Genomic DNA, 27,730 nt, shown 5'->3' with positions numbered 1-27,730 from the left:
TTTACAAATCATGAGTCCTTGTTCATATTTTACAAACACACAGGGAACTTCACCCTGACCAGGAAAATCAAGGCTCTTGAGAACTAGTTTATTTTCTTGGAACAGATACGTTTTTTCCCTAGTGCCATAGAAAACAATACATATAAATAAAAAGGCAGTGTTTCTGTGGAAAATAAAAGTACATAAATAAATACTAAAAAAAAAAAAAAAAAAAAAAAAAAGGAAATTCTTGTCCTCTTATTTTGTATAAAAACATTTTTTTTTAAAAAGCTCCTTTGGTCGCCCCTGCATCCTGGAGCACTGGAAACGACTCCCAACAGGGCTTGGGAACGGAAGCTGGGGTCCTGTATCCCGCATCACTGTTTACTTAAATGCCTCTGGAATGTGGGTGATCTGGGACGGCATGCTGGTGGGCCGGCTGGAGATGCCCTCGGACCAATCAGAGATGTTGAATGCGGGGAGGAGCTGGACCACTGGTCAGGGGACTCGGGGGATGGGGTGAGGAAGGGGTGCTCTGGCACCTGCAGCTGGTGGCTGGGGGTGTTGTCCACAGGTGAGGATGAGTAGCTGTGCTGGGAAGGAGGGGTCAGGAATTGGGTAGTGGTCATGGGCGGGACCATCGAGGATGGCAGTGATGTGGGCAGGGCCTGGCTCTCCTGGGCAGATGGTGTGCACAGGCAGACCTGCTGGGGCCCAGTGGCTGTACATCCGCCGCCTGGCTGTGCTCCCCGCTCAGGAAGCTCCGGCCCAGGTGCCCATTGGCTGCTGAGCTCACACTGAGGTGTGGCTGTGATGGTGGCTGCAGATTCTGAGGCTGGATTTGTAAGTTCTGTGGCTGCACCTGCTGGGTCTGCACCAGATGAGGCTGCGTAGCCAGCCGTGTGTTGGGCAAGCCCTGGTAGATCATTGGGGACAAGGTATTGGTGGAGAGACTGTTGTGTAGTGGGCCCATCATGCCATGCTGGAGGCCAGCTGCCTGTGTGCTCAGGGTGCCCGATGCCACACCTGGCCGTAGCGGGTTGTACTGGCTGGGCACCATGCCGTTCTGCAGTCGGGGGAGCCACTCACACTGGCCATTCAAGCTTGCAGGCGCACCCACGGTGAAATTCATAGCCCCTGTGCCATTGGTACTCAGCACTGTGCTGGCACTGGAGGCTACAGGCAGGTGGGAGAGGCGTGGGGGCTGTGGCTCAAAGGCCAGCCGGCTGCTTCCGGCCAGTGCTGCCATCTCAGGCTTGGCTGCCACATTCAAGTGGCTGATGCCCAGGTGGGTGTCAGGCATACCAGGCAGGTGGCTGAGAGGCATGGATGGAGACTGCTGGAATGGGGAGGGGAGAAGGGGTGGTGAGGCCACGTCTGACAAGTAGCCGTGAGGTGACTCAAGGGAGTCCACAGGCGACAGCATGCTGGAGCTGTCCAACAGGCAGCCCTTGCCATCCTGGGACTTCTTCCTCCGTGCTTTGAGGTCCTTAGCTTCCTTGCTGCCACAGGCCAGCCCTTTGGTGCTGGGCTTGCGAGCCTTTTTGCCTTGTGTGGCAGACTTGAGGTTGCCCAGGTAGCCATTGGGCGAGCAGAGTGTGGGAGAGAGGGTGGGCGTGCCACCCAGGGCAGTGCCATGCAGCTGCGGGCTGCGCACCAGGTTGTACTCATCCAGCAGCCGCACGATATCGTGGTGCATGCGCTCCTGAGCAATGTCCCGTGGCAGTCGGTCCATGTGGTCTGTGATGTCCCGGTTGGCAAAGTGGTCCAGCAGCACTTTGGCAGTCTCATAGCTGCCCTCACGGGCCGCCAGGAACAGGGGCGTCTCCTCCTGTAGGGCAAGGACAGGAGGCTTGGTATAGGACCTGCTGAGTCATTCATGCTGGATGGCCTGGGAGGAGGAGCTAGGGAAGCAGTCGTTCCTCTTCCTCTTTTCACAGTGGGGGAGACCTGTCTAGACCCAAACATCCTAGACTACCAGGCTTGCGGGGAGGAGGGTTATAGTGGGGCCTCCCTGTGTTACCCAAGATGGCCTGGAACTCACAATCATCTTGCCTTAACTTCCTAATCCTAGGATGACAGGCGTGTGCCACTACACCTGGCTAGACCTGAGTCCAGAGAAGGTCTGTGGGACCCTCCATGCTAAATCCATAGGGCTTCCCATGTGTGGGGTCAGACTGCCAAAAATCTAACGAACCTCGTGTCCTTTACCCTCCCAAAATGCAGGCATAAAATACTGCAATTTTGGGCAAATCAATGGGCACAGGGAAGACATTTCCTGTCCAAAGGGTCATAATCAGTGGCCATGGTATCTCAGCTCTTTCCAGGTCTGCTCTGCCTCGTAGACAATAACCACACACCTCTCTGTGAAGAGTGTGAAAGGCCTAGGAACCTAGAGAGCCGTCTACCAGGCTCTGATTCTCTTTATAACCACTGGCCCACCCTGGACCGGGGAGAACCTGTGTCCAACAGCAACCTCCAATGCCTGACACCTGCTGCATTCTCAACCTGCAGTGGGCAATGAAGGCACAAACTGCACTTCTGAGCAACTGAACATGGTCCTGAAGAAGTAACTAGCCCTGGACAAACAGAGACACTGGGAGGCAAGGTGGAGAGATGCAGCCCGGCTCAGCAGTGTCTCCTTTATCTCAAAGGAGGGAGGATGCTACGTCGTGGTGGGCCAGACCAGGGGTGCCACCGAGCCACCTCACCCCGGCCCCTTGGCCAATCCCGAACCCCTAGGGTCACCAGACCCTGCCAAGACAGAGGGGAACAGAAGTCAAGGTTCAAGTGGCAGTAACACAGGACATTGGCGGCCACCGGGTGGGAAACTTTATCTGCTGTTGTCCCAGCCCCCAGCCCCAGCACTTGGGAGGTGTCAAAAGAGTTAGCTGTGTCCCCGACACTAACACTCTAAATGCTCTACATAAGGGTGTACCGAGCCCCAGCATGCCCCTGTGGCTAAGGCAGCCCCTTTGCTTACCTTGTTGTTCTGCATGTCTTTGTTGGCGCCATTCTTCAGGAGCACAACTGCAGCATCCACATTGTTCACTGCCGCTGCCCAGTGCAAGGCCGACTTGCCTGGAAAGAAAGCAAGGAGAGGCGAGAGTAGGTTAGGGCTGACCAGACCACGTAGTGGTTGATGTCCTCGGGAGCTAGGCCGTAGCTTGGGCCTACCTAGGTCATCCACGGCATTGACGTCTGCATGCGAGTTGATGAGGTCCTCCAGCATGCCCTCCACGGCCAGGCGTGCAGCCAGGATCAGTGGGGTTGTGCCGTCATGCATGCGGGCATCCAGGTCTGTGGCTCGGTTCCGGAGCAGGATCTGGAAGGCAGGGATGGATTCAGGCAGAGTGATCCAAACACAAGTTGGGATCTCCAGGAGCCAATGCCCAGCTGGACATTCCCATGACTGGACCATCTTATGGTCATGCCTATCAGAAACACCTGCCTGGCATGGGGATAAAAGGGAGAGAAACCAGGATGGGAATCCCCCTCAAGGCCCACAGCCATGCTTGGAACTGCTAAGCTGCCCTGCTTGAGTCACAAGTGGGAGGAGCGGGATGGTGACCTGAGTGAGGACTCACAGTACTGCCTGGATTCCTGCAGAGCATACACAGATTTGTCTGTGCAAGCAAGGTAGGCCATGTGGACCTGCCCTGGGCTCCTCTTATCCTGTGGCTGACCTCAACCTCTCTTTGCTCCTTTGAAACAGGGTCTTTTTATAAAGACCAGGCTAGCTTTGTGCTCACAATCCTCTCAAATTCTAGAGTGCTGGGATAACAGGTATGCATTGCCCCGTCTGGTTTAATTTCTTCTGCAGACTGATAATATGTTGCTCAAGTTAAGAAATGATTAAATGGCAAGCTTTTTGATGCCAGGTCTATGCCCCATTGGAGTCTGCTCCAGGGAGGCCTAGAGGATGGGACCTGGTAGCTGGGGTCAATGGCTGGCAACATGCAGGAGCAGCTACAGGGATTGTCCCTGGAGACCCAGGCAGCTAAATCCCTAAATCCACCCTGGCCGGCTTCAGGCTTCCAGGCAAGGCCAGGACCAGCAGCCTCTAAAGCTCTCTTCCTGCCGCCAGGGGCTATGCCTGTAGCCACCGCTGAATGGGATGGGTCTAGGCTGCAAAGGCTACAGCACTGGACGGAGGGCCTCAAGGCAGGCCATAGCCTTTAGACTGAAGGGTCTTACCGAGGGTAGGGAGGCCCTGCCTCACCCTGTAGGTTCCTTAGAACCACCTTCAGCCAGCTTGCCCAGAGAACACAGGTGGGGCTTGATGCCCTTTGTAACCTGAACTTGCTCCAATGTGTAGTTCCAGTGTTGAGGTGCCAGTCACACTTGGAATTAGGGCTTGCAGGGCCCATGCCAGCCAGACCACTGCCCCAGATCAGGTCACTGGCCCCAAGGGTGCAGTGCTGCCTACCTGAAAGACACCCTGAGCATCTGCAGAAACAGCTGCATGCAATGGGGTGCGCCCCATGTTGTCCTGGATGTTGGCATCTGCACTGGCCTCCAGCAAGCGCTTGGCAGCATCTGAACGAGAGTATCTGGCAGCCAGGTGCAGGGCAGTCTCTCCTGTGCGGTCCGTCTGGTTGTGCAAACTGGCGCCCTGGTAGATGAAGTCGGAGATGACAGCAGGCGCATCTTCTTCTTCTTCACTGTTGCCTGTCTCGAGGCCTCCTCCACTGCAGGAGGCGATCATGAGGGGTGTGAAGCCATCTGCAGAGAGGAGAGAGACAGGGGTGGGCGTGGAGAGGGTGCTGTCAGCCTGGGGGGGGGGTGTCAGTACCCAGCCATGGCCACGGCAGCTCTGCCACAGCCTTCAGTTCGAGGGACAGCTGTGTGGACAGACACACCTCTCAGCACACAGTGGCTACTGGGGGCTGTTGAAGTCACCCTGAGTTCCTACAGAACAGAGCGCTATTTTAGCTACCAACCTGCAATGATGGGGTGATAAAGACGCCCTCCAGTTTTACTTCCCGACCTGCCCAAGATACCCTTCATTGAGGACCCGTTCAGGAAAAAGACACCTTTAAAAAGGTACTTTAAAAGTCACCATCGGGCAAATGAGATGGCTCAGTGGGTAAAGGCCTTTGCTGCCAAGCCTGCCAACCTGAGTTTGGTCCCTGGGACCCACGTGGTGGAAAGAGAGAACCAACTCATGCAAGCTGTCCTCCATGTGTGCCCTACGGCACATGTGTGCCCCTCTCACTCAAATGAATAAATGTTTAAAAATATGATAAAAATAAGGGCTGGGGAGATTGCTCAACAGTTAGAGCACTGGCTACTCTTCCAGAGGACTTGGGTTCAATCCCCACCACCCATATAGCGGCTCACAACAATCTGCAACTCCAGTCCCAGGGGATCCAATGGCCTTTTCTGGCTTCCACAGGCACAAGGCAAGCACATGGTACACAGACATATACATAGGCAGAACCATGCACATAACATAAAATATATATATACACATATTTTTATATACATATATGCATATAATTTTAAAAGTCAACACTCTAGCCAGTCATGGAAGCCACACCTATAATCCCAGCACACTGGAAGTTGAGACAGAAGAACCATATTTGGGGCTAGCCTGGCCTACACAGTAAGACCCTGCCTCAAAAAACAAAGGGAAAAAAAATCAACACTTTTGATTGACGTATTGCAAAGCAGCATTTCATGAAAAAGTATACTGTGGGGGTAGCAGGAGCCTGGAGATCAGCCCAGGGAAGGGTGCTGCTAGGCTGTGTGTGTGTGTGTGTGTGTGTGTGTGTGTGTGTGTGTGGTGTCTGCAGTGGCCTTACCTGGTCCTCGGACATTGACATCCATGCAGTCAGCATCCACCTCACCCTGAGGCGGTGTTGGGGCCATGGCAGACATGCGCAGGTCAGCAGCATCCAGGTGCTGCTGGGTCCACTGCCTGTGGTCAGTCTGATCGTCTAGGTCAGGAAGAACCACTGGCTCCTCAAACTGAATTTGGACAGAGTAAACAGAGCCTCATCACCTGGGGCCCAGGTGGGAAGTGCCACCCAGGGAAGCCTGGGAGCCGGCTGGACTTACCCGGAACTTCTTGGTCTCCAGGTCTTCGTCCCCCCACTCGTTCTGATTGTCGTCCATCAGGGCACCATCTGAGGCATTCTTCAGGGGCCTGGGTGAGGGGTGGGGAGACTGAGCAGGTGCTCCAGGAAATGCCCTATAGCCACAGCTCCTATGGGCATCCTCTACATGCAGCTGGGCTCAGGGTGAGGAACGGGCTAGATGGGCCCACGGGCTTGCAGGAGCTAAGTACCCCACCCACCCTGCCACTCAGCCCCCAACACGGGGGGGGGGCAGCGCCCACTCACTTGAGGCCGACAGAGTCCTCGCCGAGGGGCTCTCTCCGCTTCTTCTTGCTGGCCTCTGACACTTTGAAGCCCTCGGGGAACCAGAGCTGGCCATGCTGCCGCCGGCGCTTGCGGGACAGGAGTACCCCGCAGCCCACAAAGCACAGGAGCACGAAGGCAGCCGCTGCCACGTACATGAGGTGCAGCTGCGGGGGCAGCGGAGGCTCCACCGTCTCACCTGCGGGCAGGGGCGGCAGGCGAGCACCCCACGTCAGGCAGGCGTGGTGATGCTGCGGGCCGGCGGGGTGGGGGGCGGCGGACCGGCTCCACGGCCAGCGCCTCCTCACCCACTCTCCTCCATCCCACCCCCCAAAATAAGGTCATTTTCTACGTGATTAATCAGAATTGCAAACTATCGCTAAATTCTCTCCTGCACCAGCCGATCTGTCTGGAGACAGTGCTCACTTCTCCCCTTTCGAGGAGGAGGATTAGCGAACTTCAAATCGCTGCGCTCGCATTGAGCTGTTAAGACAAAGGATTTAGGGGGATTTTCAAGATACAAACTTCAACACTTCACATGACACCGATCAATTCTCTCTCTCTCTCCTTAAAAAAAAAAAAAAAAAAAAAAAAAAAAAAAACTGTAATGATTTTGAAATAATACCCAACAAAGAAAAATCAGGGGTAAAGAATGGGGAGAGGAAAAAGCTCCCCCACACTTTCTGGTGTATGTATACATCTAAGATTTACCTGTGGCTGTCACCATCCACAGGGAAGGAAGGCCATCAGGAAAATTCCAGAAAAGCACTTCCTGAGTTCTGATGGCAGCTGGCACAGGAGTGTGAGACAGCCTGCCTGTGCCCTTCCCAGGTAGACTCCCCCTCCACTCCAGCAACCCATCCCGGAAGAAGCAGGGCTGGGGGATGGGGCACACACGTCAAAATTTTTTTTTTTTTTTAATGTGTATGGGTGTTTTGCCTGCATGCAGGTCTATGAGCCCTGTGCGTGTCTGGTGCCTGCAGAGGTCAGAAGGCGTAGGATCCTCTGAATTGGCGTCACAGATAGTTATAAGATACCGTGTGGGTTGAGATTTGAACCCCAGTCCTCTGCGAGAGCAGCCAATGTTCCCAACTACTGAGCCATCTTTCCCAACCACGACCACTCACTCTTTACGGCCTCGATCTTGTAGGGGATGTTGAGGCTGCCAAGTGAAGCAAGCGCGCCCAGGAAGGCAGCCACGTCGGTGGCACTCTGGAAACACTGTGAGTATGACTGTACACACTGCCGGTTGTCAATCTCCAGGTAGACAATGGAGCTGGGAACACACACATCGCACTGGGATCATGTGCAGCCTAGCATGCTGCCTGCAAACCAGCTCTGACTCCGCACCCTATCCCCCGACCCAGAGAACATGGCTGGCAACAACAGCCCTGCAACTGGACAGGCTCCCTGCAGCCCCAGGGGTCAGCACTCAGCAGGGACTCACCCTACTGCCCAACATGTTTTTCAGCCTTGCCCCTTAGGTACCACAGCGCCCTTTCCTTCACCTCTGGGAACAGGGATGTCCTCCGGCACCCAGGGCCCTCTTGAGAGCAGTCCCTGGTGTCCCACAGAAGGATGCAGTTGTGGGTTATTCCTCAGAACTCCCCAGGGAGTGGCCTGAGACAACAGCGGGCTCAGATGCTGGAGAGCTGAGACCATGCCAGCCAGGTCACCCACTCTCAGACACAGGATTCTAACAGCCTCCAGGTGACAATACATCTCTGACCTTTACTGCAGTTCCATGCCAAGGAAACCAAGGACTAGGAACCACTGGGGTCAAGAGACACCAAGGTGCCACGTGGCAGATGCCCAGTAGCTCAAAGAGGAATAGGTGGCAGACTCCTGGGAACCCCAAATGCAGGGTGTGGGGGTGACCTATTTGGCCTGGCTGGTGCTTCTCTGCCCGTCCCCAAGTGGCTCTGTGCAGCATCCGTGAGATGCCCTTATTTGTGCCTCCTCACTGCCACCCTCAGCTCCTCAGCCGTCAAGGCTCAGCAACAGTACCCTCCTGCATTCCCCACCTGCCTCCTCGGTAGTGTGGAGGAGGGGGGTGTAGAGACGGAGGTGCAGGCTTGGTCGAGGATGACTGAGCTCCAGGGAACACCCTGGAGGCTTGAATCAGCCTGGTCCTGATCAAACACCTGGTACAGAGCGGGGCCTCAAAACCACAAGCTGGGCAAAGAGTAAAGCCTGCCAGGTACCAGAGGAGAGGTGGCCTCCGCATTCCAGGTCCTTTCTGACCATGAAGTAGGGTGAATACCAGCTCCCCGGAGTTCACCTCCAGGGTTGAGAGCTGGTTAACGGGCAGGGCCCATGGACGCACTGGGAAACAGCCCACAACAGCTGGAGCTCACTCACCCTCGGATGTCCATGGGGTCCAGCTCCCTGCGCTGGCGCCCCGCACCGGTGCCGGGAAGCAGCGACGAGGTGGTCCAGCCCGCTGCGGAGCGCTTGATGGGGTGCTTGCGCAGCTCCTCCTCGCGGCCATAGTAGGGGAAGATCATCTGCTGGCCCTGCGCATCCCGCTTGAAGACCACGTTGGTGTGCAGCACGTGGCTGAGCTCCCGCAGGAAGTGGAAGGAGTTGTTCCGCAGCTGCTCAGGTGGGAGCAGCACCACCAACACCAACGTGCCGGCCGCCAGCCGCTCGGGCACGTGCTCCGCGCAGTCTAGGCCATCCCACTCACACTCGGCGCTGTTGCAGCCCTGGTCGCAGTGGCCGTCACTGAAGTGGTCCTTGCAATACTGGTCATACAGGGGGCTGAGGGGTACAGGATACCCTCAGTCTCATCACATCCACCCCGACTGGCCCAGACCTGGGAAACGTGCCTGGTGTCCTCTATGGGCAGGGATTAGATAGACCCTGGGCTCTCGTGTTCCTGGGAGTCGTTGGGTCCGCCCTCCCGCAGCGGTCTGCTGAGCCCTGGGACTCAGAGGCAACCCGGCCCTTACTTACTTGCACTGGCCCTCGGCGCGCTGGCAGTCGAAGCCGTCAAAGAGGCAGCCGGCTGAGTTGCACTGGCTGTCACAGTGGCCGTCGCTGAAATACTTCCAGCACTGCAGGGACTGCGTGCAGTTCTTCCAAGGGTCGTTGAAGTTGAGGGAGCAGTCACCGCCATCCCAGCCGCAGGCGTGATTATTGCACTGCAGACTGCAGACCTTGTTGCCTGCATCCTCCTGGCACTCAGGCAGCTCGCAGGCCTCCTCGATCTGCGGCGGGGGGATGTCGCGCCCAGCACCACCTGCGAAGCTGTAGTCCAGGATGTGGCACAGCAGCCCGTTGAACTTGGCAGGGCACAGGCAGCGGTAGAAAGGGCTCTCGGATGTGGGCTCACAGGTGCCCTGGTTGTAGCAGGGGTTGCCACCCACACAGGGGCTGCTGGCTGGGAACTGGCACTCAGGGCCAGTGAAGGCGGCCAGGCACAGGCAGGTGGGACTGCGTGGGCCTGAGATACACGTGCCACCATTGAGGCAGCGCAAGCTGCCACAGGCGCGGGCATCGTTCTCACACGTGGCGCCCTCAAAGCCCTGTGGCGGAGAGAGGATGGTACACTGGGTCAGGATGCTAAGGTTCAGGGACACCATGCACCCCAGCCTAGGCCTGGCCACACCCCATGACCTGTGAGAGCCTGTGGCCTTTCTCCACTAACAAGACCCTTGAAACATCCTCACCACAGCAAGGTAAGGAAAACCAAGGGCTTTGAAACAGAGGGCCGGCTGAGTAGGTATAACCCTAGGAGTTTTTAGAGCCTTGAAAAACCAGGCTGCCACTGGTACATTATATGTGTATGAATCCCTGAGTGTTGACGCCCAGAGCACATACTGCATATCAGTGCCAGCTTTGAGTGTGACCCCCAACACCTTCCAGGCAAGGTGGTAACCATAGGAAATGGCAGGCAGGGTGAGGACCTGGCCCCCCTGCCAAGTTCTCACGCAAACCTAAAACTGCTTTAAAATGAACGTCTATTTAAAAACAAGAGGCTGGGCCGGGCCTCAGTGTCAGAACATTTGCCCAGCATGTGTGGGGACCTAGGTTCCCAATACAGCATAGCGGGAAATAAACTTTGTAAACAGGGTCTTGCTCTGTAGCCTGCAACAGCCTTGACTGCAAGGCAGTCTTTCCGCCTCAGCCCCAGAGCACTAGAATTACAGGCATGTAGGTGTCATGCCCACTCACGTTTTATGAATGAGCTGGGAGAGCGGGCATGAGGGAGCATGGAGCTTGGTCTAGCCTTGGCTAGAGGCCTTCAGGCTACTCTGCTCTGGGTGAGGGCGGGTGTGGGACAGGTCCCTCCAATGTAAGATGAAGGGGTTCTGGCACCCTACCTATCAGCTGCACGGGGCCAAGGGCACCTACCGCAGGGCACCTGCAGATGAATCCGCGGGCCGTGTTGGAGGCCACGGCACAGACGCCCCCGTTCTTGCATGGTTTGCCCCTGCAGCCGTTGATGACTGACTCACAGCGGCGTCCTGGGTGAGAAGACCGTAAGGAGCTAAGCTAGCCCTGCCGCCACTGCCCGCCCCTCCACCCATCTGGCCCACCCGCCCAAGGCACGCACCAGTGTGGCCAGCCCGGCACTCGCAGTGGAAATCATTAACGCGCTGCACGCAGTCCTGGGTGCCACGTGGGTCACAGGGGTTGGAGAGACACTCATTGACATCGCCCTCACACCGCTCCCCGACGAAGCCTGGCGGGCAGGTGCAGCTGTAGCCACCCACTTGGTCCACACAGGTGCCATTGTTGAAGCACTTGGGGCTTCGGGAGGCAGGGTCAAGGTGGGGATGGCAGTCGTCAACGTTGATCTCACAGTGCACACCTGCCAAGTGACCACGGACACTGTCAGGGGATGGTACTGGCTGTACTCTGTCCTGTGTGGCCCAGCACAGCTATCAGTTCGAAACAGGGACCCAGGGAAGGTGGCACGGTGCCAGTGGAGCCTATCTTCCTACCAAGATTGGCCCCACAAGGCACGATGGGGTGAGCTCTGGCTGGATCCTAGCCACACCGTCCGGGTCCCCACTCTTACCCTGTGTACCCCTGGGGCAGGAGCACTTGTAGGTGTTGGTCAGATCGATGCAGGTGCCCCCATTTTGGCAGGGCTGGGAGAGGCACTCATTGATCTCCTCAGAACAGTTAGATCCGTGATAGCCAGCCACACACTGTAGAAACGGTACAGGCTCAGCTCAGCTGGAGTCATGGTATCATGTCTCCCACCTGCGATGCAGGCCTACACACCCAGTTAGGCCTACACTGGCAGCCCTGGGGAGGGGGGGGGTCCACCCAGCAGTCCCCAGGCACGACCTCAGCAAATTAAAGTCCCTGTCCAAAGTGGGGAGGGGACAACACCTGGTCCCACAGGGGTGAGGCCTTAGAACAGGCGGTAGGTAGCATAAACTATCTCGGAAAGGAGCCCAAGCCCCTGCTTGGCACGTTCTTCCTCCAGCACATCTGTAATGGGACTGGATCCCGCACAGGCGTGTGAAACCTTGCTCTAAGACGACACCGGGCTCAGTGCGCCATGATACACCAGCTCCCAGTTCAGATGCCCTCCTGCAGCAACACTCATGCCGACACCCTCCCCGCCACCCCCAAGGCGGCCCGCACCTTGCAGGAAAAGCCACCCAGGTAGTCGGTGCAGGTGGCTCCGTTCTGGCACGGGTTCGGTGAGCACTCGTCCACCTCGTCCTCGCAGTAGCTGCCCGTGTAGCCTGCCTGGCAGTGACAGTAGTGCTTGTCTTCCTTGTTCACGCAGAGGCCTCCATGCTGGCACAGGAGGGTGACATCGATGCCTGCGGGCACAGGGTGAGAAGGAGCTGGGACTTGGGCTGCAACTTCTAAGACTACTGCCCACGTCCTCCTGACCTGGTAAGCCCCCGGGGTGACCCTGGCCGGGGATGAGCCAGGGCAAGGACAGACGGGCCGGGCCAGCTACCTCGTTTCTGTGCGGCCACCTCACAGGAGACGCTGAGCACATCGCAGTTGAAGCCAGTCCAGCCGCTACGGCACTCACAGTGGTACTGCGTGTTGGTCTGCCAGCACTTGCCACCGTTCTTGCAGGGAGCTGAGTCGCACCAGCGCACGAGGTTCTGAGGAGGCAGGCACTGGTCAGCCCCTTCCCTACCAACCCTGACTGCTGCCCGGGACACCCTCTCGCCCCAGCCCTGGCCAGCTCTGAGTAGGGCAGTGGTTCTCAACCTTCCTAATGCTGGGACCCTTTAGAACAGTGCCTCATGTTGTGGTGACCCCCAACCATAAAATCATTTCACTGCTACTTCATAACTGTAATTTTGCTATTGTTACGAACTGTAATGTACATATCTGATATGCAGGATATCTAATATGTGACCTCTGTGGGGGGGGTCATGACCCACAGGTGAGAACGATAAGAGTGGAACATTCTCTCCCTCTCCCCCTCCCCACACCAGGTCAGAAAGAATGTCACCTAAGAACTCCCAGGCACAGGGCTCACAGACACCCCTTGTCCTGGGAGCAGCCTGGGATTGGGGCCCATGTCTCCCCTGCTCTCCTTCAAGGCCCTCTGCAAATCCAGGTGATCTACTGCCTTCCCTGGGACATCCTCCACCAGAAGTGAGCACTGCCCCCAGGCTGCTTTGGATAAACGGCCATATAATACGCTCCACGGAAGCTAGAACCTGGCATCTCCACCCGTCTCCCTCAGAAACATCCATCTTGGCATTTCCCCAGAGGATGTGGGTCCACTCTGGATCCATAAACCCATAATGACACCTGGGAGCCCTCTCCGCGTCTGTGTCCCTGGCCCTCTGAAGGTAGCACGGCCTAGGGCTGGGCACTGGGCAGTGGAGAGTCCTAGGCTTTCTGGGTCACCCCCTGTAACCCCAGCTCACCTGGCAGTTGAGGCCAGTGTAGCCCTGTGGGCAGGTGCACTTGTAGGTACCATAGCTGTCTTGGCAGGTGCCACCGTGCAGACAGGGCCGTGAGTCACACTCATTGACATCGTACTGGCAGTAGCTGCCCGTGAAGCCAGGTGGACATAGACAGGTGAAAGAGTTGATGCCATCCACACAGGTGCCACCATTGAAGCAGGAGCTGGAGGTAGACAGAAGGCAGAGAAGAGTGAGCGAGTGAAGCAAGGTCCTTGCCTGGAGAAGGCAACTCTATGCCGGCCTGGCTGCAACACTCACATCATCAGAGATTTTATAGCATACAGGTACGGTGCACGATGGTTAAAAAAAAAAAAGTCCTGGGCAAATGAGAATACTATAGGAAATACATCACAAACCAGGCGTGAGATTGACTTTGAATATTAAGCTTCCTGGCAATCAGGGCAAAGGGGGAAAGAAGATGGACTACAAAGCTCTCGTTTAGGAGGAGGCTGGTTCACCAATTCCTCTGGATAAACATCCTTGTTCTAAGTCACGGGAGGTCACAATGGCCCCTTTAGGAGGGACACTGCAGTGCAATGAACAACGCTGGATTCAACTCAATTAGTGCTGAATGTCCACCGGGTCTGGGCAAGACACCTGCTTGAGGTCCAAGCTGTCAGGCAGTGTGTCCCCCACCATCCAATCCTTTCCCTGCCTCCCTCAGCCGAGGCTGGATCCCACCAGGCCCCTGGGAGACCAGAAGTCAGGACCCACCTCTCGGTACAGTCAGGTGTGTTATTCTCACAGTGGATGCCGTTGAAGCCTGCAGGGCAGGTGCACGTGTAGCTGTCCACACAATCGGTGCAGTTGGCACCGTTCCGGCAGGGATTACTGGCACATTCATTGATGTCCTCCTCACAGAAGGCACCCTGGAAGCCCGGCAAGCAGTCGCAGAAGGCCATGTTGATGCCATCGGTGCAGGAACCCCCATTGTGACAAGGGTCTGAAGGGACAGAAGGATGAGCCTTAGGGTGGCCAGGGCTCACAGCAAGCCTCTGGTGACACCAGAGTCAGTGGGGCCACTCACTCCAGGCTGATGCCAGCTCTGAGCCCGGGCTCTGTTCCACATACATCCCCTTCCCTCAGGCCCCCAGGCAGTGGGGAGACAGGAATGCAGCCGGCTTCACAGACCAGTCATGGGGGAACCCATCCCCCTACACACACCCTGGTGGTGCCAGGCAGACCCTCAGGCAGACCCTCAATCTCTCCAAGTCTCCGCTTTGACTCAGGATGGGGGCAGTCCCAGAGCCCTGCACAACTCAGTGGGTCCTGACAAGGGCCAATGTCAAGGCTGAGTACAGTCAGGTCCCCCTGCCACCATCCTGAAGCGCCCGGTGCCCCTGTTCCAGGCCATTAAACCGGGGTGGGCAATCTGGCTGCAGAGCCTTTCAGAGCCACTCTGGTCAACCCATGTGAAGCACACAGTGATGCTCGACAACCACCCCCTGGCCTGTCCCAGCACCTGACCTGTCTCCTCCTGGGCACAGGCGGTGGAGCGAGCTGAGGGCACGGCTACCCACAGCCCTGCAGCTGACGTCACTGGCTGTCACCGGGCGCCAGGACTATTTTCCCACCCCTGATTCAGCAGCTCCCTGCCAGGTGTGCCCAAGGGACAGGCGCCGAAATGCTGGGCGGACAGAGCTGGGGACCACTTACTGGGCCGGCAGTCATCGATGTTACTCTCACAGTTACGACCTGTGTAGCCAGCCTGGCAGAGGCAGCGGTAGGTGCCGTTGGTGTTCTGGCAGGAGGCACCGTGGCGGCACGGGCTCTTCACACACTCATTGACGTCGATCTCGCAGGTCTGACCTGTGAGGACGAGATCCCGTTGGTTGCCCTGCCCCTGCCCTCTGAGCCTCTGCCCTAGCTCGTCGGTCGACCTGCAAATGCCTCTCTCCCTGACCTCTGGGCAACAGAAGGCTACAGAGTCAGGATGGGAAGGATCACCCAAGGTCATCTCCTGCTTCTGGAGCTCCCCAGAGCGGGTGGCTCAGCACCTATGGGCTCATCTCTGGAGATTGGAGCCTACTCCCTCCTGCCCTGGAGCTGGCTGGGACCCTTGACTTCCCACCCACCACCCCTGTCCCAGTCTGATGGGACCAGGCAAGCCTCACCCTGCCAGCCTGTGGGACAGACACAGGAAAAGCTCTCGTAGTCCTCAGACTCCTTGCACACCCCACTGTTTTTGCAGGGGCTGGTTGCACATGGCGCCAACACCACCTCACACGTGGCTCCTAAGGAGGAAGACATATGGTAGAACCCAGTGGGCATGACCCATAGCGTCTCCCATGGCGGGGGGGCTAGGGACCCTGTATGATTGGCCAGCCAGATTCTGATCCTAGGAGGAGTGATAATCACAGACAGGAAGTTAGAGAAAAAGCCAAAACAAGTCTCTCTCTGAAGTCACCTTTTTTTTTTTTTTTTTTTTAAAGCATATGCTATGTGCATGTGAGTGTGAGTGCACACGAGTGTGTATGCAGAGACAGAGACGGATATCAGATGTCCTCTATCAACTCTGCCCTTTAGTCCTTTGAGACAGAGTCTCATTGAATCAGAAGATTGCCATTTCAGCTAGGCTGGCCAGCCAGTGAGCTCTTAGGAGACATCAGTCTACGCCCCCAAATGTCAGGGTAAGGGGCATTTAGTCATGGCTTGTTTTCATGTAACTCAGGCCTCATGTTTCCACAGCAAGCACTTTTCCTCCATGAGCTATCTACCTAGCCCCCGAAGCCATCTCTGGCCTCCCAAATGCTTCAAGATGAAGCCTGGGCCTTGCCCCACCAGAAAACCTCAAAACAAGATCCATACTGTGACAGGTAGTTGAGCCTGGCCAACCCCAGCCTGCTCCCCATTCCAGGAAAAGCCCTGCCTGCAGCCGATCCTGAGGCTCTAGATCACAGGAGGCTCACTCTCGAGGGAGACAGAGCTGCTGTGGCTACTCCAAGCACAGCCTACTTGTTGGGGAACATGGGGTACACCCTCCCACCAGGGCAGTGAGTCTGATGACCGCCTGGGGGAGCCATGTGCACCCACGCTCCCTGTAATCCAGGCCAGCTTTCCTGTTTATGGCTATGGTTGGCTCCAGAGCTGAGCAAGGAAGCCTTATCTTCCTTGTCTCCCACCATGTCCCCAGCCTGCTGGTGTGAGTCTCCAGGGCCCCTATCTCTATCGGTTTCCACGGTGACCTGGGCAGACAGGAACTTTGACAGAGTTTCCGACAATTGTGCAAAGGGAAGCAGGAAGCAGGCCAGCAGGAAGCAGGTCAGCATGGCTTGACTCCTCCCGCCAGCCCCGATAGCAACAAGACCAGGAGGGACATGGGGTGCGCCCAGCTGCTGACAGTTTCCTCGCTGACCAACACAGGAGACAAAATCCAGGCCCTTTAACTTTTGTCAAAAAAAATAAAAAAACAACCCCAACCCTAACCCCAAAACAAAACAAAAAAAAACCCAGCATCCTGGTCACCAGCTGCCAGGCATCATAGGAACACTAGCAGGGACCCTCCATCTTCACAGACCCACTTGGGATGTCCAGAGCCCAGCAGAGGCGGCAGCAGCAGCAGCATGAAGCCACCAGTATCCAGTGGCAGTATCAGGAGCTGACAGGGTTGGGGAGGGGGGGCTATGTGGCCATGGCTTTCATGTTCAATGCTCTGCTCATCTCTCCTGCAGGGGGTCCACTTCTCGCCATTCCTCAGGCAGTGCCCATGGCAGGAGCTGCTTCTGTTCATCCGAACAGAGGGCTCCTTGTCTCCTCACACAAAGAAGCTGCCATCAAAGGAATCTCAGGCCCAGCCGGCAGAGGAGGGCAGCCAGGCCCCTGAGCCAGGCCCAGGCAAAGTGGACACTGATCCATGCACTGTCCATCAGCGCCCTGGGCTTTCCCTGGAGGAGTCTGGTGCTCATCTCACTCCAAGCCTGCCAGATAAACACCCGGACACACACACCCTGGGACTTCCTCCCAGGCATCCTCTATGTTTGCTCATCTGGTGACTCTATCCCCAGGCCCAGGCCCAGACCCAAGTGCTCCAGGACCTAAGGCTCTCAGCAAGGGGCAGAACCTTCTAGAATGCCTGGTGATCCCACACTCTCAGGCCCACTATACCCCTTGGCTGCTTATACCTGTGTAGGGCAGAGGGCAATTGCACTTGTACCCGGCGACATCATCAATGCAGGTCCCCTGGTTCAGGCAGGGGTTGGAGGCACACTCATTGATATTGGTCTGGCAGTTAGGGCCTGTAAGAGGAGCAAGAGTGGGTCGGCCTGCACCTCTCCCCTACGCATTGCTCTGGAGAGGCAGAGGCCCAGCCCAACAGACACCAGCAGCTCCTGTGTTCAGGTGGACCAAGCAGAGGATGCTGTGGTCTGTACTGCCAGCCCCAGGCCACCAGGGAGGACCCACCCTGCTGTGCCACCCACCCCACTCACCGCTGAAGCCTTCTCGGCAGGTGCACACGTAGCCACTGGTCATGTCTTTGCAGGTGCCGCCATTGACACAAGGGTTCGACTCACACTCGTTGTTGTTGATGTCACAGTTTGTGCCGCTCCACCCAGGGGCACAGTCACATTTGTACCTACACAGAGGACTGTGCTGCAGTCTGGGCTCAGAGCCCTCCCGCTAGACACATTATTTCCTGGGATACTCTTTTAAGGTGGGCTGGAGGTACCCCACTTTGCCCAAAACCATGCAAGAGTCCCAGACTGGGACAATGTGAACTTGGCAATTTACTGACTTTCTGTGTAAAACTCTAATAGCTTTAATAAAGACTTTAATAGTCCGTTTGTCCGTGTGTGTGTCCCCCCCCCCCCGCAACCCCCACATCTAACAAAGGGCTGCTGTCCTTGTCACAAGTATCAGAAGACGGCTTCAGCTGCCACCGTGTATTTAGGGTACTTAAGGTCTGTATCTTGAGCTGATGCTGGCCAGTGAAGACACAGCCCAGGGATGCTGGGAAGGTGCTGGGGTGGACCTCAGGACTACTGGTCTCACAAGGAGCACCCATCCACCCAGCCTGTGTCTGCCCCAGGCTTGTAGCCGACACCTCCCAGGCCAGCCCGTCTTACCCGTTGAGACCATCCCGGCAAGCCCCGTGGATGCAGGGGTTACTGTTGCACTCGTTGACCTCGGACAGGCACGTGGGGTCATGGTAGCCCTCGGGGCAGCGGCAGGTGAAGCCCGCAATGCCATCCTCACAGGTACCCCCATTGTGGCAGGGGCTGCCTGCACACTCATCAATGTTGACGTTGCACATGCTCCCTGTGGGTGCGGAGGGGCTCAGATACCAGGCCTGCCACCCAGAGCCCATTCCCCCCGGAGCTAGACCTTTCTGAGCCTCAGTTTCCCCACGCGAATCTGTGAAATTCTGAACTCTGGTAAACGGCTTTATGTAGCCACGAGCCACATGACTGTAGTGCCAGGAGCTTTAGGGTCTCATGTATTCCAGTCTGGCTACAAACTCACTAAGTAGCTGAGGACGACCTGAACTTCTGATCTCTTGCTTTCAATGTCAGTGCTAGGGTTACAAACGTGTGCCAGTGCATCTGGTTTATGTGGTTGTAGAACTGAACCCAGGGCTTCATGCATGCTAGGCCACTGAGCCATTCTTCAGCTCAGCTTTAGTCTTCAGGCCTATTCTCTTCTGCTGTCCTCCCAGGGTATCTCTGGCACAGAGGGCACCACTGTCCCTCTGGTTAACCAGACCCCTGGGGCCCAGAGAAGCTAAGGATCTATCAGATCTAAGGGTCAGAGGCAGAACACACGCCCAAAAGCCTGGCCTCAGAGCTCAGGCCACCCCATCACAGCCTACTGGGCCATCAGATCTAACACAGCCAGGGCTGACACTCACAGGCGACACTGTGGAGGCCACCCAGTCTTTCTGACTCCTCCCCTGGTTGGCAGCCCAAGAGCTGGGTAGTGGGGCCCCGGCTTGTGCCATGCAGCCCTTGGACCCCTGCTAACCCCGGAGTCCCTCCCAGACCTGACTCATCTAACGACCCTAGGGTTAACCTTGACCTCTGACGTCAGCCACTCACCTGTGTAGCCCGGCTCGCAGGCACACTCGTAGCCGTCAATCTTGTCCAGACACGTGCCCGAGTCGCAGGGGTTGCTGGCACAGTCATCCAAGTTGATCTCACAGTTGGGTCCTAGGGTCAGAGTGACATGTGGTCGGCTTCCAAGCCTCGCCTTGCCCCTTTTCCACCCAGGGCCAGCTCTGGCCAGTCACCTGTGGTTCCCTTGAGGCATAAGCAGAGGTAGGAGTTGTCACGGTCCTGGCAGGTGCCCCCGTGGCGGCACGGCTGGCTGTGGCATTCGTTAATGTTGGTTTCACAGTGATGGCCTGTGTAGCCCGGCTGGCAGAGGCAGGTAAAGGTGGCCACGCCATCCTTGCAGGAACCATAGTGGCAGGGGTCAGGGTCACACTCATCGATGTCCACCTCGCAGTGGGTCCCTGTGTAACCTGGATCACAGGGAGGGTAGGCACAGGTGAGCGTCAGAGCCAGTTTCTCCCTCAACACTCAGCGGGCCGCCCGCGGGGAAGTCAGTGAGCAGGCCCAGGGACACCGCCAGGTCACCGATGGATGGGGAGGTGTCACATGCCCTGGGATAGTCGCATTACTCCTGCCTGGAGTCAAAACTGAGCTGAGTTCCTGATCTTCAGATTAGAAGGCCCCAGACTAAGGCCTCGCCAGTCTCCTGTCCTCTTCCCACCACCCAGCCCCAAGTGTCCCCTCCCCCAGATCCTGCACTGCCTCTTGTACCTTCTGAGCACACGCAGGTGTAGGTGTTGGGCCCATCCAGGCACTTGGCACCATTCTTGCATGGTGTGCTGGCACACTCATCCACATCATACTGGCACAGGTGCCCGCTGAAGCCTGTGGCCACCAAGGAAGAGGAGACGATCACATCTGACTGTACCCAACCCCTTGATTGCTACCCATAAACCCTAGAGTTAGTTGAATGCCTGCCCACACGGGCTCCCCACAGGGTGCTCTGGCCTGAGATGGAGCTGACCTCCAGGCTTCTACCCACCCCTTGTATCCTGCCCTTACACCCTGGCCCTCTGATCAAAGCTCCTTGTTCAGAACTGCTCAGTGGCTGCCTCCCTGGCCCAACAGAGGGTCCTTTTTCCCCAAACCACCTCTGGTTGCTATGGTTACAGCTTCACTAGGCTGTGAATGGGGCTCCCCTGGCTCAACCATGTCTAGGATGGCTGATTTACATCTCAGAAGGCCCAAGGCCTGGTCCAGCCCTGGGGCTGGCGAGACACCGTCCCAAGCCCCCTCCATCCCTTCCTCAGTTCCTTCAAGTCCTTTCCAGCCCTAGAGGTCAGATTCCCCACACTATGTCCTCACTCCCCATGACTATCAAGAAGGGGACCCGGGGGGGGAGGGAGGGAACAGGCAGGTGGACCCTCCCATCTCGGGGGCACGGCAGCTCCTGTCATCCTTCCCTCCTTCAGTAAAGGTTTTCTGTGCCGGGCTCCCCACATCTCAGCGTGGGCTTCACCTTTGAGGAAGGCCTGAAAACATCCTGGTCAACTCACAAGGCAAAGTCCTCCGTCTGGGAAGAGATCAAGAGGACACGGGTCCTGCGGTAAGCAGGTGGCCTCACCTTTGGGGCACTGACACAGGAACTCGTTGATCTTGTCCACGCAGTGGCCATTGTGCAGGCAGGGGCTGCTGGCACACTCGTCTGTGTTGATCTCACAGTACACGCCCTCGTAACCTGTGGACGGGAGATGGAGAGACCGAGGAGAGTTCAGCAGGCCCCACCAGAGCCCCTCAACTGGAGACCTGGGGCAGAAATGACTCTCCCTCATACAGCCCTAGTACGCCAGCCCACTGGAGTTCACGTCTATATCTACTCTGGGTCTATCTGCCCAACTCTGGGCACATTCTCTGCTTGGTCCTGTTAACCTAGCCCCAGTTTCCCAGAGGCTGCCAACCTTGACTGAAGTCTTACTCGAAGCTATCCAGCCTTGACTCAGTCTTCCGCTCCCTGCTCTTGGCAGCCCCCAAGGTGGGGGGTACATAAACGTACCTGGCATACATATACACTGGAACTCCCCGATCTGGTCCAGGCAGGTGGCATCATTCTGACACGGGTTGGAGATGCACTCATTGACATCAATCTCACAGCGGGGCCCTGTGTAGCCCTGTAGACACTGGCACTCAAAGGAGCCCAGTGTGTTGAGGCACTTGCCCGCATGCTCACAGGGGTTGGCACCTGGTAGGGGAGGCACAGATGAGGGCTGATCTGGCCTTCCGGCCTCCAGATCACCTGCAATGCCCCAGCCCATGCCATCAAACTGGTGGTTCTCCAGGACAGGTCACAACCCCCGTGTGACAAGTCGGGATGTTCCTGCGGCCTTGCCATTGCATCTACACCTACCCAGAGCACATTCATCCACGTCCTGGCTGCAGGCTGGACCCGTGTACCCAGAGGGGCAAGTGCAGATGGCCTTGCCGTTGACAGGATTGGTGTCGCAGTTGGAGCCCTCGTTGCAGGGGTTGCTGATGCATGCATCGTTGAGGTGGCACAGTAGACCTAGACAGGACAGCCGTGTTGAGTGGGCATTGCTTTTCTCCTCCCTGGGAATGACTGGCGGCTGCAGTTGGGCCACCCTCACCCAGTACCCTGAAATGAATCTCTGCGACCTGCTCAAGCATCGTACAATGCCCGGATCACTGCCAGTGACTTGTCACCAGTATGCCTCTCTGTCCAGTAAGACCCGCCTGGTCACTGCTGGAGGTGCCAAAGAGCTACTACAGCTTTATCTGTTTTTGTTGTTGTTGCTTTGGGTTTTGTTTTGTTTTCTTTTCTGAGACAGGGTCTCTCACTTATTCCAGGCTGGACTCAAGCTTGCTTTATAGCTAAAGAAGACTTGAACTCTTCTTGATCCACTGTTCCCTGAGTGTTAGACTGACAGGCATGTGCCACCACCCACATAGTTGATATGACACTGGGAGTTGAATCCAGGGCCCTGGGCATGCTAGGCAGGCCCTCTACCAACTGAGACTCATGTGCCCAGCCCTGTAGCTATGCCTGAACAAAGCTGGTCCCCACCACCTCACTCATAGTGCCCCAGGTGAGGGCAGCCAGGGGTGGTGAGCCCACCAGGCTCGCCCGCCTTCTCCCGGGAGGCTCCCGCACTCACTCACCCGTGCGCCCGTGCGGACACTCGCAGTAGAAGGAGGCCACGCGGTCATGGCAGGTGGCGCCCTGGAAGCAGGCAGCACTGGCGCAGTCGTCAATGTTCTCACTGCAGTCCTCGCCAGTCCAGCCATTGACGCACACACAGTTGTAGCCGCCATGGGTGTTGTGGCAGGTTCCACCATTCTGGCAGGCGTTGGGCATGAGCTGACACTCATCCACATCCTCTGTGCAGTACTGACCTGCAAGGGCCATAGGACCATCAACCTCGGGGGCTGTTGCTACACGCTCAGCTCCCCGCCCCAGGCTGTGGGGCTGTAAGCCACTTTCTCCAGGAAGTCTTCCTAGCTGACCTGTGCATTCTCCAGCCCCAAGGGCTGTCGTCTCATGGCTGACCTAGTTTATCACTAACCAGTGAGGCCCCCTGAGGACAGCCTTGTATTCATCCCTGGGTAGCTCGCCCAGAATGCTAGACTCCTGCCTGGCTCCGTGCTGGGACCTGATTCTGGATGAGTGCTCATAGCCCACAAGAACCAGCGGATGCTGAGCTGTGCTGACTCCGAGTGGAGGCCCAGGCTGCCCCATGCCACCAGTCTCCTGGGCCACCCTAGGTCTCCCAGCCTGGGCTTCCCCAGCATGGAACAGAGCTCAGACCTCCCTACCACTCCGTTGTATGGATTTTAGTTAGCAGAAGACTGTCCCACGGAGTCCCGTGTACCTACCCGTCCACTCCGGTGGGCAGCGGCAATTATAGGTATTCACGCCATCCACACAGGCACCCCCATTCTTGCAATTGTTTCCTGGACAGTCATCCACATTTTCTTCACAGTTCTGGCCAGCAAAGCCTAGGGGACAGGGGACAGCAGGTCAACCTGACCTTAGGGGTCGACCTGTCGAGCTGCAGTGTCTTAAGTTTCTGGCTGAGCCTGCAATGTCCTGCCCGCTTGGGATAAGGCATCGATCTATCCCTCAGTGGCCTCCCTGCTCCTGTGTCCACAGGTGAGAGCTCCTCTCTAGAAAGCTGCTGTGTAAAGGACTAGCTAAAGAGGCAGGGATCTGGGAACACAGTGTTCTAGAAGGTTCTGCCACAAAACCACTAGCAGAGTTTCTGATGACTGCGCACTGGGGTTCTCTACACTAAACCAGTGGGGAAGCCATGGATACCTAAAACGGCTGGAACTAAAACCGGGGCTTGGGAGCACTGTGTTGGAAACCAGAGTGGTGGGACCCAGGCAGGCCTGCCGAATCAGGACCCGTGAGCCCCTTTCCTTAGAGCTCAGCCAGGGCACCTGCCTCTCCCCCACAGGCTAAAGCAGCTCATCTAGCCTGAGGCTGGGCCCCGAGGTGTGGCCTGCAGCGTGGCCTTCATGAGAGCCTCCTCAGCAGCCAGTTAGCTATTAATCTCCTCAACTCCCGCCAGTTCAATGATCAACCCAGAAAGGCGAGTCTGGCAACAGCCAAACCTGCAGCCAGTTACTAATTAACACCCTCTCTGGGGATGCCTTTGAACCCCTCCTGCCCTTGGAGAACCCACCTGTTTGGCTCCTTCTCAAAGATTCCCCCTCCACCCCACCAGCTTGCATCACAGCAAAAAAAAGCTGGAGGCTGGGAAAAGCCAAAGTGTAGAACAAATGCTTGTCTGGATGGGGGAAGAACCAATTTGGAGCCTAGAGCCCACCTAGGGGTCAGCAAGACCAAGTACCATGTCTCCCTGCCTGCGCAGAGCTTTATTCTAACACAGGGCAAGTTTCCAGGCTAGAACTGAGCCCGGAGGCGCCCTGAGTGTTGCAGAAAGTTCTCACTGGGGGAGAGGACAAGAAAACGGAAGTCCCACGTGCAGCCTGGCTGGAGCCTCCTCTGCCTATATAGCATCCTCCAGGGGAATGGGGCCTGAGAGAGCATGAGGGGGCCGGGTGGGGCTCCGCAAGGTACACAGGAGCCAGAGTCACTTCAGTTCCTCGTCAGAGCTCCCAGAGCTGAGTTCTGTCCTGACCTTAGTGCCCTGTATCTCCTTGTGTCCCGTGCCCCTCAGGGGACCTGGTACAGGGCTACCTGAGAGCCCAAATGGTGGGTATAACTGAGCCCTGAGTGAGTCCCTTCAACAACAACTTGGGTAAATAATTCTCACTTCTCCCTACTCTGAAACAGTCTCTACGAAAGGTACTGGGTGTCCCTTTTTTTTTTTTAGGGGTGACCCAGCCACTACACATCAACATCTGAGACCCACCAGTTATGGTAAGTGGACCCCACCCAGCCCTTCCTTCCCTCCTGCCCACCTCCCAGCACCCTAAGTTGACCCACCCCACTCTGCCTAAGGTGGATTGGTGCCAGCTCCACGCACAAGCTCCTTGGACAAGGCCGCTTTCTCCTAGCCCACGTGGCCGAACCACCAGGATGGCCTCTCAACACAGGTTCTAATGCCTGAGGTCTGATGTGGCCACCAAGAAGGATCTGAACTCACAGCTCTGGGGCCTATTGAGCATGAAGATTCTGTCCCAGCCCTCAAGGAAGCCTAGCTGGCCACAGAATGTGTAGGCAGCTGTCTGTTACCTCCAAGCTTGCCCAATGACTTTCAGGAAATGCACAAGCCAATGTCTGCACGCAGAGTCTTGAGGCTAGCTCTGCAAGCTCCAGGCAGAAGGGAACTTCCCTTTTTCAGGGAGTAGGGGGCCCCAGGGTTGCAAGGGGGGTGGGGTGGCCTGAGGTTACCCCCAGCAACCAAACTTATTCCTGTTTCCGGAGCCCACTCTCCCTTTCTCCCAACTGCCTGGTCTGTGGCCGAGATGAAGTCTCAAATCTCTGAGTGACCATCCTTAGAGAGGCAGCAGAAAGGACCAGCGCCGTGCCTGCAGGCCCCCCACCCCACCCCCACCCCCCACGTGCATGCGCGCGCGCGCGCGTGCAGAGACAGCCAGCTCAGAGGGAAGAACACTGCTAAGGAAGTAATGAACAACTCACGCCCCTGAGGTCCTCAAGGCCCTACCTACCCATCTTCCATCCCCCGAGACAGGGGAAACCCCAGGGACTGCCCGTGACAGGGTGCTTTTCTGACATACTAAGACTCACATGTAGATGCCAGGCAGCTCACGAGCATTTGCAAAAGCAGGCTGCCCCCCCAGCCCTAAGAGGCTCAGGGTATAGACAGGGCGTCAGGCGGCCAGGATCAGGGGAGTTCCAGGAGGAAGGGAGCACCAAGAGAAGACACCCTTAGCGGAAAGGAGGCTTGGGGCTCATGTACGCCCCGATGGATCTCAGCAGATGGCCAAGACAGAAACGGACCAGTGGGGCCTGAAGTGTGTGGTGCCATTGAGAGTGTCACCTGACTTCTGGTACCTCTATCCTGACCTGCCCTTCCATTATGCCTACGGCTCCCTCCATGGGCTCCTAAGAACCATGCCCTGTCTGCCAGGCTCTCCGCCGCCGGCCTTCTCTAAACTTCCCCTTGTGTTCCCTCCACAAAGGGTATCCCCCCTTTCCTGCACCCCTCTGGCTTGACGGCAAAACACCCATGGACTTCCAGCTAGAGGCCAGCACGCTGAGACGGGACCTACCTGGCAGGCAGGCGCACTCGTGGGTGGTGTCTCCCGTAGGGCGGCAGGTGCCCCCGTTCTGGCAGGGTGAGGGGTTGCAGGGCACGTAGAGCGACTCGCAGCGGGTACCGGTGTGGGTGGCGCGGCAGGCACAGCGGTAGGAGCCGACCTCGTTGTGGCAGGTGCCTCCGTGGAGGCACAGCCCCGGGTTCTGGCTGCACTCGTTGACGTCCTGCCTGCAGGTGGGGCCGTGGAAGCCGGAAGGGCAGCCACAGATGTACGAAGACTCAAAGGGCAGGCACTGGCCACCATTGGCACAGGGGTTGGAGGCACACGGGTCGGCTTGCTGACATGACTTTCCTGGAGGGGGGGGTGGAGAGGCAAGAGGGTCAGCTGTAGCCAGGGCCTCCCTATGAGCCTATGGCAGATTTGGACACCACGGAGACACCAACCCGGGATGATTCTCAGTACCTGCTGCAAAATGTGGACATCTTTTTTTTTGTTTGTTTTGTTTTTCGAGACAAGGTTTCTCTGTGTAGCTTTGCGCCTTTCCTGGGACTCACTTGGTAGCCCAGGCTGGCCTCAAACTCACAGAGATCCGCCTGGCTCTGCCTCCCGAGTGCTAGGATTAAAGGCGTGCGCCACCACCGCCCGGCTTGGACATCTTTCTATACACGGAGGACAGAGACCGAATGGGTAGCCTAAAATTTGTACCTAGCTGTCTCTTGGAGCCCACATATATAACCAATGGCAGCTCAAAGCATCTTGGCAGGGAGAGGGTGAGACCGGGGCTACATGAGGACTCCCGCCTTGCTCACATAATTATACAGTGAGGGTTTGGGGCCCTGGAACAGTGCAGCAAAAAATCAGACAGTTCAGAGCTGGAAAAGGGCCAGCGTTCCTAAAGAACTCCAAGATTTTTCTGGATGGTAGATCCCTGCTTATCTCGGAGCCAGGAGAAAGTCTGGCATACCAGAGCATCTCAAGTCAACATGGCCGGTCGGGCTACTAGAAAGGTCCCAGCCATGACGCTCACAGTCTTCTTACAGCGCTTACCTGACCATCCCGGGGGGCAGCGGCACTTGTATTCTGTAAGGGTGAGCAGGTCACAGGTGCCTCCATTGCGGCAGGGGTTGGCTAGGCAGGCATTGTCCAGAGGTGTCAGGCAGAGGGGCCCAGAGAAACCTAGGGGACAGCTGCAGGCATAATCCACAGTGCCACCGCGGTCCACCACATGGCATGTTCCAGCATTCTTGCAGGGTGTGCTCAGGCACGGATTGGGGTCCTGGCACCGCTGGCCCACGAAGGCCCCGCTGCAGCTGTTGACAGACAGACATACAGGGCAGTTAGCTCCCCAGCCCTCCTCTCTGCCATGGCGACAGCTATTCCCGCCCTGGGCAGCAGGTGCAACTGGAATCGGTTTCTAGAACAGAGGTGCGGTGGCTGCTTGGTGGGCAGAGGTTCCTGAGATGATGAAACGCGCAGTGCCTCGGAGGCGCCCACTTTAAAGCGGTTACTTTCACATATAAGTGAACTTCACCTCAATAAAAAGAAATAATAACTGTTAATTGGGGCCAGGCTAGAGACAAGACCAGCTTGAATTTCAGACCAGGCAGATTTCAAAACCCATGGGTCTTTACTTGCAGTGAGCCGCGGAGAAGGGGCCCCTGCGGGCTCCGCAGAGCCCCTGGGGTGGGGGGGGCACTCTGTGAAACTCTCATTTGGGAGGCTGATCTGCTTTCTCTCTCAGCTTCTGTCATGAATATGCATCATCTGGGTAATAAAAGAGTTCACG

The 27,730-nt window shown here is 56.9% G+C and overlaps 1 protein-coding gene across 1 annotated transcript in view; it reads right to left on the bottom strand.

The window, feature by feature from the left end:
* Positions 1-27,730, bottom strand: part of Notch1 (notch receptor 1) — a 45,944-nt gene continuing 18,214 nt past the window's right edge. Inside the window, 35 exon segments of the mRNA XM_028868838.2 lie at positions 1-452; positions 455-657; positions 659-684; positions 686-1,810; positions 2,963-3,060; positions 3,157-3,304; positions 4,409-4,704; positions 5,787-5,952; positions 6,043-6,130; positions 6,327-6,543; positions 7,472-7,620; positions 8,706-9,107; positions 9,303-9,874; positions 10,704-10,816; positions 10,906-11,163; positions 11,374-11,506; positions 11,952-12,136; positions 12,280-12,433; positions 13,214-13,415; positions 13,967-14,195; positions 14,909-15,061; positions 15,367-15,486; positions 17,374-17,487; positions 17,680-17,825; positions 18,316-18,508; positions 19,285-19,395; positions 19,476-19,709; positions 20,011-20,124; positions 20,864-20,977; positions 21,293-21,478; positions 21,644-21,799; positions 22,414-22,647; positions 23,128-23,250; positions 25,957-26,295; positions 26,992-27,254. Of these exon segments, the coding sequence (XP_028724671.1) occupies positions 364-452; positions 455-657; positions 659-684; positions 686-1,810; positions 2,963-3,060; positions 3,157-3,304; positions 4,409-4,704; positions 5,787-5,952; positions 6,043-6,130; positions 6,327-6,543; positions 7,472-7,620; positions 8,706-9,107; positions 9,303-9,874; positions 10,704-10,816; positions 10,906-11,163; positions 11,374-11,506; positions 11,952-12,136; positions 12,280-12,433; positions 13,214-13,415; positions 13,967-14,195; positions 14,909-15,061; positions 15,367-15,486; positions 17,374-17,487; positions 17,680-17,825; positions 18,316-18,508; positions 19,285-19,395; positions 19,476-19,709; positions 20,011-20,124; positions 20,864-20,977; positions 21,293-21,478; positions 21,644-21,799; positions 22,414-22,647; positions 23,128-23,250; positions 25,957-26,295; positions 26,992-27,254 (7,453 nt within the window). The 3' untranslated portion in view covers positions 1-363.

The sequence above is a fragment of the Peromyscus leucopus genome, chromosome 4, assembly GCF_004664715.2.
Source record: "Peromyscus leucopus breed LL Stock chromosome 4, UCI_PerLeu_2.1, whole genome shotgun sequence".
NCBI lineage: Eukaryota > Metazoa > Chordata > Mammalia > Rodentia > Cricetidae > Peromyscus > Peromyscus leucopus.
The sequence above is the reverse complement of the archived record's forward strand: the minus strand, read 5'-3'. Positions and strand labels throughout refer to the sequence as shown.